This window comes from Meleagris gallopavo, chromosome 5, assembly GCF_000146605.3.
Source record: "Meleagris gallopavo isolate NT-WF06-2002-E0010 breed Aviagen turkey brand Nicholas breeding stock chromosome 5, Turkey_5.1, whole genome shotgun sequence".
Classification (NCBI taxonomy): Eukaryota; Metazoa; Chordata; class Aves; order Galliformes; family Phasianidae; genus Meleagris; species Meleagris gallopavo.
The window spans coordinates 6,209,252-6,217,032 of NC_015015.2; the positions used below are offsets into that span (position 1 = coordinate 6,209,252).

The 7,781-nt window shown below is 42.2% G+C and overlaps 1 protein-coding gene across 3 annotated transcripts; it reads right to left on the reverse strand.

Annotated features, from left to right (window-relative positions):
- Positions 1-1,433: 1,433 nt before the first annotated feature.
- Positions 1,434-7,484, reverse strand: LOC104910963 (palmitoyltransferase ZDHHC13-like). 3 transcript variants are annotated; one of them, XM_019615317.2, is made up of 7 exons: positions 7,335-7,484; positions 6,867-7,000; positions 5,938-6,038; positions 4,539-4,663; positions 3,552-3,665; positions 3,079-3,172; positions 1,434-1,565 (listed from the first exon to the last, which is right to left on the reverse strand). In XM_019615317.2, the coding sequence occupies exons 1-7, from the start codon at positions 7,413-7,415 to the stop codon at positions 1,531-1,533; spliced, it is 684 nt and encodes a 227-aa protein (XP_019470862.1). In that variant the 5' UTR covers positions 7,416-7,484; the 3' UTR covers positions 1,434-1,530. The 3 variants fall into 3 exon arrangements, with proteins under 3 accessions (XP_019470862.1, XP_031409282.1, XP_019470863.1); XM_031553422.1 differs by having other exon boundaries at positions 1,461-1,565; positions 3,552-3,614; positions 7,335-7,483; XM_019615318.2 differs by having other exon boundaries at positions 1,500-1,543.
- Between the last annotated feature and the right edge of the window lie 297 nt (positions 7,485-7,781).

Here is a 7,781-nt window from a genome sequence, read left to right on the forward strand (position 1 = left end):
TGACAACTCTTATAACTGAGAAACAAGAGATCATTAGGGGCTATGAACAAAGATGGGTGGAGAGACGTTATCTGCAAAGTGCCAGGTTTGGAAGTTACGTACAAAGCTTCTTTTTGGCTGCCCCTCTGCCTTACAAAGGATAGTACAAAAGAAGAGCAGCTCATGGCCAAGATTTTTCCTTGTAGCTGTCCTGAACTTTTCTTCTCTCTGCCTATTGCCTCTTGGAATGTCCCCTGGGGACCATGGTGCTGAGCACGACTCTTCCTTACTTGAAACACAGGCACTTCAAAGACTCATAGAATGGCCTGGGCTGAAAAGGACCACAATGATCATCTAGTTGCAACTCCCCTGCTATGTGCAGGGTCGCCAACCACCAGACCAGGCTGCCCGGAGCCACAGCCAGCCTGGCCTTGAATGCTTCCACGGATGGGGCATGCACAACCTCCGTGGGCAACCTGCTCCAGTCTGTCACTGCCTTCTGTGTGAAAAGCTTCCTCCTAATATCTAACCTAAGCCTCCCCTGTCTGAGTTTAAGACCGTTCCCCCTTGTCCTCTCACTATCTCCCCTCATCAACAGCCATTCCCCTTCCTGATCATATGCTCCTTTCAAGTAGTGGAAGGCCGCAATGAGGTCTCCTCGGAGCCTTCTCTTTTGCAAGCCAAACAAGCCCAGTTCCCTCAACCTTTCCTCATAGGAGAGGTGCTCCAGCCCTCTGATCATCTTAGGGCCCTCCTCTGGACCCGCTCCAAGAGCTCCACGTCCTTCCTGTACTGGGGGCCCCAGGCCTGGACGCAGCTCTACAGATGGGGCCTCTCAAGAGCCAAGTAAAGGGGGACGATCACCTCCCTCTCCCTGCTGGCCACCCCTTTTTTAATGCAGCCCAGAACACAGTTGGCCTTCCGGGCTGCAAGTGCACACTGATGGCACATGCCCAGCTTCTCGTCCACCAGGACCCCCAAGTCCTTCTCCGCTGGGCTGCTCTCAAGGAGATCTTCCCCCAGTTTGTGTGAATACTGGGATTGCCCCGACCCAAGTGCAGCACCCTGCACTTGGCCTCGTTGAACCGTATCAGGTTTTCAGGGCCCCACTTCTCCAGCCTGTCCAGGTCCCTCTGGATGGCTTCCCTTCCTGGTGTGTTGACTGCACCGCTCAGCTTGGTGTCATCTGCAGGCTTGCTGAAGGTGCACTCGATGCCATCATCTGTGTCGTTGATGAAGATGCCGAAGAGCACCAGTCCCCAGACCGACCCCTGAGGGACACCGCTTGTGACCGGCCTCCATCCTGACACAGAACCATTGATCACAACAATTTGCCTGCATCCAGCCAGCCAATTCCTAATCCATCCAACAGTCCATCCTTCACATCCACACCTCTCCAAGTTAGAGAGAAGGATGTGGTGAGGGACCATGTCAAAGGCATTTTAGAAGTACACTACAGCACTTACTTGTATGGATTTCTCCTGAGTGAAACAGGATGCTTAGAAGATTTGCTCTGCATCAGGAGGTTCATTCTCTCATGTGAGGTCAGTCCTAAGAGTGCAATCTTAGCAAAACACAAGTAACGGCTGAAACGTGAACATCACAAATTTAAATACTGGCAATACCAAAAGATAATTTTTAATGGGGAGGGATTGGGAAGAAGTTGACCATATCTAACCAGTAAGTAACTCCTGTCACATTTAAGGACTTAAAAGTTGATCTTAAATTTCACTTAAGCTGAAAGAGAATCCTAAGCCATGATAAAAAGCTGTTTCTTAGATGGTTCAGAAAGCTCTTAACCTCATTTGCATAGCCAACATCTCTTGGAGAACAACAAACTTAAACAAATTTGACAGCCCTTATTAGAATGAAATTCAGGTCATGTTTTCATTCTGGCAATCTAATAACACACTGCTGAACTCTGCCATGGAATTTTCAGCTTGGAAGTAACTGTTCCATTGAGTTCCGTGCCATTTTGGGACAGTAACAACAGCTTTGTTAGTTAAATATGTTTCACAATCAGAAAAGCAACACAATGGAAAGGTGATACAAGAAGTGTAACGACACAGGGACCAGCACAACAGAAAACAATCTTTTCTCCATATAACACCTCCCTCATCCCCAAAGAGCCAGGCTCACAGGCGAAAACTCCACAAGGGAGAGATACCTCCAGAAAGAAATCCTTCCCCAGTGGCAGTCAGCCCTTAACTGAGCTCTAAGAGAGGTGCAGCCAGGCTACACCCCTTCCAATCACACAGCTGAACTGCCTTCACCTGTGCTCCCAGGGCTGACCCAGTCCTTTCCCCAGGTGCTCAACAGTGGCTCAGGCCACGACACAACAGATTCCATACAACAGGGTAGAATTTTTGACAATAGTGAATTTAGAATTCAGACATAGGAATGATTTGCAGAATGTGATCCCACTTTTAACATCAGAATAACAAGTGCACACGTACCCATGAAACTTAAAAGGACTGCTCTACGGTTTAAGGTGAGCACCCAGGTATGACATCAGAATAGGAAAGCAGGTGCAATGCCTTTAAGGCAACAAATCACTTAGGGAAAAAAAAAAAAACAGCATGACATTTTAAGAATTCTGCAGTACTTGTATTTCTCCTTCACTTTACAGGAAAAAGAAGAATCTAAAGCACTTCCTACTATTACCTCTGCTGTCCTCAAGAGAGTTGGACAAGGCTGATCTCTCTCAACATTCTCCCGTAAGCCATTTCAATGTATATAATAGAATTAGTTCTGGTAAAGTCAGCCAGCATTTGTCTCTTCTTTACAGCACATCAGTTGTTAGCTGGATGGGGACTCATTATGCTAACACAGCTCTGCCCATGCACTGCACAGTTGTCTTAGAAGACTGAAAAATCTATACTATTCAATTTAATTGCTTCACCTTGATGTGCCTTAAAATTGCCAGCTCTTAAAAAACCAGATTTCTCTCAGATCAGGCTCTCTGGCCACTCTCAGTAACCCCTTCAGTCTCTACAGTGTGTTCTTGCATCAGGTTTGCTCTTTAAGTAGATAAATGTTATTTCTGCAACATCTTTTAAGGCATGAAACTTTCAAATTTGATAAAGCAAAGACTCTTACCTATGCACTGTGCAATCCACAGAGAATGCTGATCATATCTGGCTACACATGAGTCACAAAGAAGGCAATGCACAGATCTCAAAGGCTTCCTTACCTGTTTCAGCACAGAGGAAAGGAATATAGTCAGAGTAAAAGCATCTGCTTTGACCAAGGCTCAGAGCATCACCTCACGGGCACTACCATATTTTATAACTCTTACAATTATTACAATATAGTGGGCCTCAAACACAGAACACACATGAGAATTTTCTAAATCTCACCAAAAAAAGGATGGAATTTTTTTTTTAATTAAGAATGTAACCCAACGATCTGAAAGCTTCTTTGTCACCAGAAGTGAGAAAATGAAACCTAGCATAGAACAAGCAGCCTATGTAGCACCTGCGTGACAAGGAGAAAAACAGGTATTGTACTGAACTACTACTGACTGAAAAACATGTTTCAAAAAAACAAAGGAATTTCAAAACCTTACTTACAAGACATGACGTGCAAAATGTTCTGAAGTCCAAGCACCCTGCTTCTGCAAGAGCTACAATGTTCTGAAAGACAGGAGAGTTTCTGCATGCATTTGGATCACATTTTATGAGGACCTACGAAGATTTGCACATGAGGGCTTTTGCAGACACTAAGCACTTGGAGTGCTGAGCATCAACAGGTGTAAATACCTGCAGTTCTGGAACAGAGAAAAGGTCCACAAGAAACAAAATGGCAAGGACTCAAGCAACCTCACTCACACTGAATCATTTTAAAGAGTAGCTCTCCCCCACACAGTCAGCCAGACTTCAAAAGTGATGAGCACAGAACCTTTTTCAACACCGTTGCAAAAAGACTGGTAAATACGGGCTATCTTGCCCTGATAAGCACTCAGTGCTTCTTTATGGGCACCAGATAGCCAATATTTACTGTTCTGTGGCAACGTCAAAAAAATTAAAATTGCAGTTGAATCTCCCTGGCAATCAAGAGAAATGTAACCAAGAACAAAAGGAGATCGTAAACCACAGAGTCACAATCAATAGATTAAGGGACCAAACAAGTAACATCCTACTGACTGCCAGCTAGAAAATACCCATCTTCACAGCATCTGATGATTTAAGCCATTGCTGGCCTATGGTACGTCTTACGAGCACAGAGAGCCTTAGGAAAGCACTGTACCTCCTTCTAACCAGAGACATCTAGAACAGAAGCCTTACAAGAGTGTTATTTATTAACTGAAGTATCTGTGAATTTATGCCATAGATTATAGCAAAGGCACGAGTCCATACCACGCTTGGCTGAAGCTCGTATTCCAATGAGAAGACCGAGGCAAGGAAGTAACAGCAAGGTGGTGAAGATGAACCGACAGTAGGTTGGGTTTATCATCCAACAACCTACGTTGCTTGATGATACAACTAAAATCTCAAAGATACGTTTGATGATAAATGAATCAATCAGAAGTGCAACCGTGGTGCAGCATGTCAGCTTACCTCTTTTTTGTCTTCTTCTGAAGACTTAATACATCCGGGATCAGTCCTCCAGGTTTTATAGAAAAAATAAAGAAGACCCACTACGCTGAACACGACAGGGATCTCAAAAATGGTACTGGTCACATGTAACAGTTAGGTTAAGGAATATATCCTCTCATCATGTACTACCACCGTTTGCCAAATAAAATATTCTGCAATCAGAGTGTGGTATTTTACAAGCAATACACAAAAGGAAAAGAATGGCTTTGACTTTTACGGAGCAAGTGTTTGCTAGTAAGAGCAGAAAGTTACCTCACTAAGCCATAACCCTTAGGAATATTGCTGTGCTCATCATCTTCTGCAGAACGTCTACCTTAAACCCTTACAGTTAGAATTCTTGCCTTCTTTTAATTTGGATGACGCCAAGAAAACCTTAGAACTTCACAAAGCAACAGTTAATAACAGGATTTTCATTGCAACAAGCACACATGTGTATCCCTCACAGGAATACATGTGATCAGTTCATCAAAATGAATCGTGATCACCCTATTAAGATCTTAATTGGAAACAGGACCAAAAGAAATGCCACTTCAAGGATGAAGTAATTAAAAATGAATTAAAATTGGGTAGCAACACATTATAGCTGGTTTAGTACTAAATTATTTACATTTTAAGTATCTCCCTAATGGCCTTCCCTTTCACCAAACTTAATCAATAAATAAGCAGATGCCTTCTGTGTAAGAACACAGTACTGAAAAGTGAGTGTAAACAATTAAATAGAGGTACTCATCAGTCCAAGGCCTATTCAAAGAGAGGTAGAAATGAATGCACTGTGCACTGAGGATGCTGCATAACCTCTGAACAAATGCAGACTGGAGAATGGAAGGTCTGCTTCCAAGGGATACAAATACATTTGTTGGCCCGGTGTTTTTATTTACTTATTTTTAAAGCAGAAGCATGAATACCATCAACTGCCAAATCCTTGTCATTTAGAAACGAGAGATGCTTTTAAAACTGCAACGTGCGATGCATGTGTTAATCCAGCTTTACTGCATACCAAAATACGTTACTGGATGGTCCCAAAGAGGGAACGTTGTCTGTAGTAGCATCTCCAGGTGACTCTACAACGATGCATATAACAAAGACATTTTGATATCCCGGTAGGATTAAAAAAACAAAACAAAAACATCAGAACTACACACAAATACCTGACAAAGAGAAAAGAAAATGCGTATTTTTGGTCTGTTGTAACTTCCATTTAAACACAAAGCTATTTAACCCTGGCCCAACGTAGGTAAAGGAATCTTAACAGACATTCGCAGTCACATGGAATTAGCTGGGACTGTTCATCCCTTCTTGCACAACTGGGCTTCCATTTACTAGAAAGTGAAAGGAAAGTTCTGCTCATTACAAAGGATATCAGGCATGAACCAGAAAAACCACGTCACAGACATCCAAAAGACGGAACTTAGCATCAGTGCTGTGGGAAGATACCTCAGATTCTTGAGTCCCACAGAGTGCCTGAAAGAAGATGAAAATAAAAGAGCAATTAAAAATAAAAAGAAAATAAAAGAACAAACTGAACTTCGTGGAGTACAGACTTATCATGGCTAGTTTTTTAAAATTTATTTTTGTAAACTTCACTTGGTATTCTTTAAGCCTTTGTCAAAGCAAACCAAAATTGCCACTCAGAAGCATGCTTTAGCCTGATGCATCAAGGAATTCATGGTACAGGAAAAACATCTACTGAGGAGAGCTCTGTTCCAGCCTAATTTTATGTCTCAGAACAGCTGCACGCTAGGTGAAAAGTACAAACTCTATTTATTGACACAACAATAGTATTGCCATTTCAAGGAATACAATTTAGTAACTGCTGTAAGAAATGGGAAATGTGAAAACAGCTTAGGGTATCACTAGGAGGTCTGGGGAACAGAGAGGGTGGGAACGGTATGTCAAAACTCATGCTATGTTGCAAATACAGAGGGAAAAGTTAAGATAAAGCACATTTATAAACTTCATAAATGGGTATCTCAGCTTCTGTCAGGTGCAGGCATTCAGTAACACCCTCTTTATCGTTAAAACCAGCTAACATGCCACCTAAACACTTCTTTTCTCCTCAGGTCTCAAGGATCAGAAATTGCAATTTTGAACATCTAAGGACACTACATTTCAAAATCGTTGTGAAAAGTACATATATTTAAATCCTTCACACAATCCTTTCTACAGTACAGCAAAACAACAACAACAACCTTCTAAGTGAAACTGTAGACTCTGAAAAGAACACTGCATTACATACCACACACCGCATCTACTAGAATTAAACACATAGAAAGAGAGAAATCCACAAACCTCATGAACAGAGCCATCCCAACCAGCAGAAAGAGAAGCAGGCATCCTTTCAAAAGCCAAGAATCAGAACTTAAGTTCATTACGTATCCTATGGCCCACATCACAGTCAAGCAAGATGCCAGCAGCAGGAACAGCTGTTAAAATGATCATTGTTAAAGTATGGCAAAATATTCAAGCAGGATTTACTTCAAAAATAATCACTTAATATAATAATGAATGCTGAGAGACTTGAGATAGGTAACAAAGTGACACATCAAAACACTGAGGATAAGGAGGGAGGGAAAACAACAACGAGGGGAGAGGGGGGTGGGGAACAAACACCCAAACAACAGGAAGGTGCTTCTAAAAATTTCATTTTTGGGTGTCCGTGTTTGGAAGCCTTAGGAGATCCTGTTGTCAGAATGGAGTTAAGTGACATATTATTCTGAACACGGAATGCTGAAGCTTTCCTTCCACTAGTGATATTACCTCGTATTTCTCCATTACTCTCAGTAACCTGTTATTTCTTCTGCTTCTCATTCTTCCTTCCTCCATTAACATATAGACCATGGAGCGATTCTGAGTTTGAACTGCAAGGTCAAGCGCTGTCTCTCCCTTTAACAACAAAGTTTATTTGGTTATGCACTTAACACATGAATGTCTTCCTTTGTAACGGAAACAAGAAAGGAACTGAACTAAAACAAGAACTTACTGGCTTCTTCCCCAAACCCACCATCTTTCTTTAAGGCTAAGGTCAAGTAAACTCAGAGTTCTAACACGCTTCACCTGGTGTTCTGTAGTTCTAAAGACTGATATCTGCAATCAGACTGCGTGCACGTGAATTGCTTGCTGAACTGTCTCTCCTAACTCGAAACACTAAGCAGTCTTTTAGAACATGACAAGCTTACTGAATATGATCCCCTACTGAAAGGGAAG

What these genes read in the sequence shown, in the direction of transcription:
- LOC104910963 (XM_019615317.2), bottom strand. Translation starts at nt 7,415, where the DNA reads ATGGTCTATATGTTAATGGAGGAAGGAAGAATGAGAAGCAGAAGAAAT. An exon ending in GTTTTTCTGGTTCATGCCTG is followed by an intron (nt 4,664 to 5,937) that starts ATATCCTTTGTA and finishes CCTAACTGTTAC; the next exon opens with ATGTGACCAGTACCATTTTT. An exon ending in CAGAAGAAGACAAAAAAGAG is followed by an intron (nt 3,666 to 4,538) that starts GTAAGCTGACAT and finishes AAATCTTCGTAG; the next exon opens with GTCCTCATAAAATGTGATCC.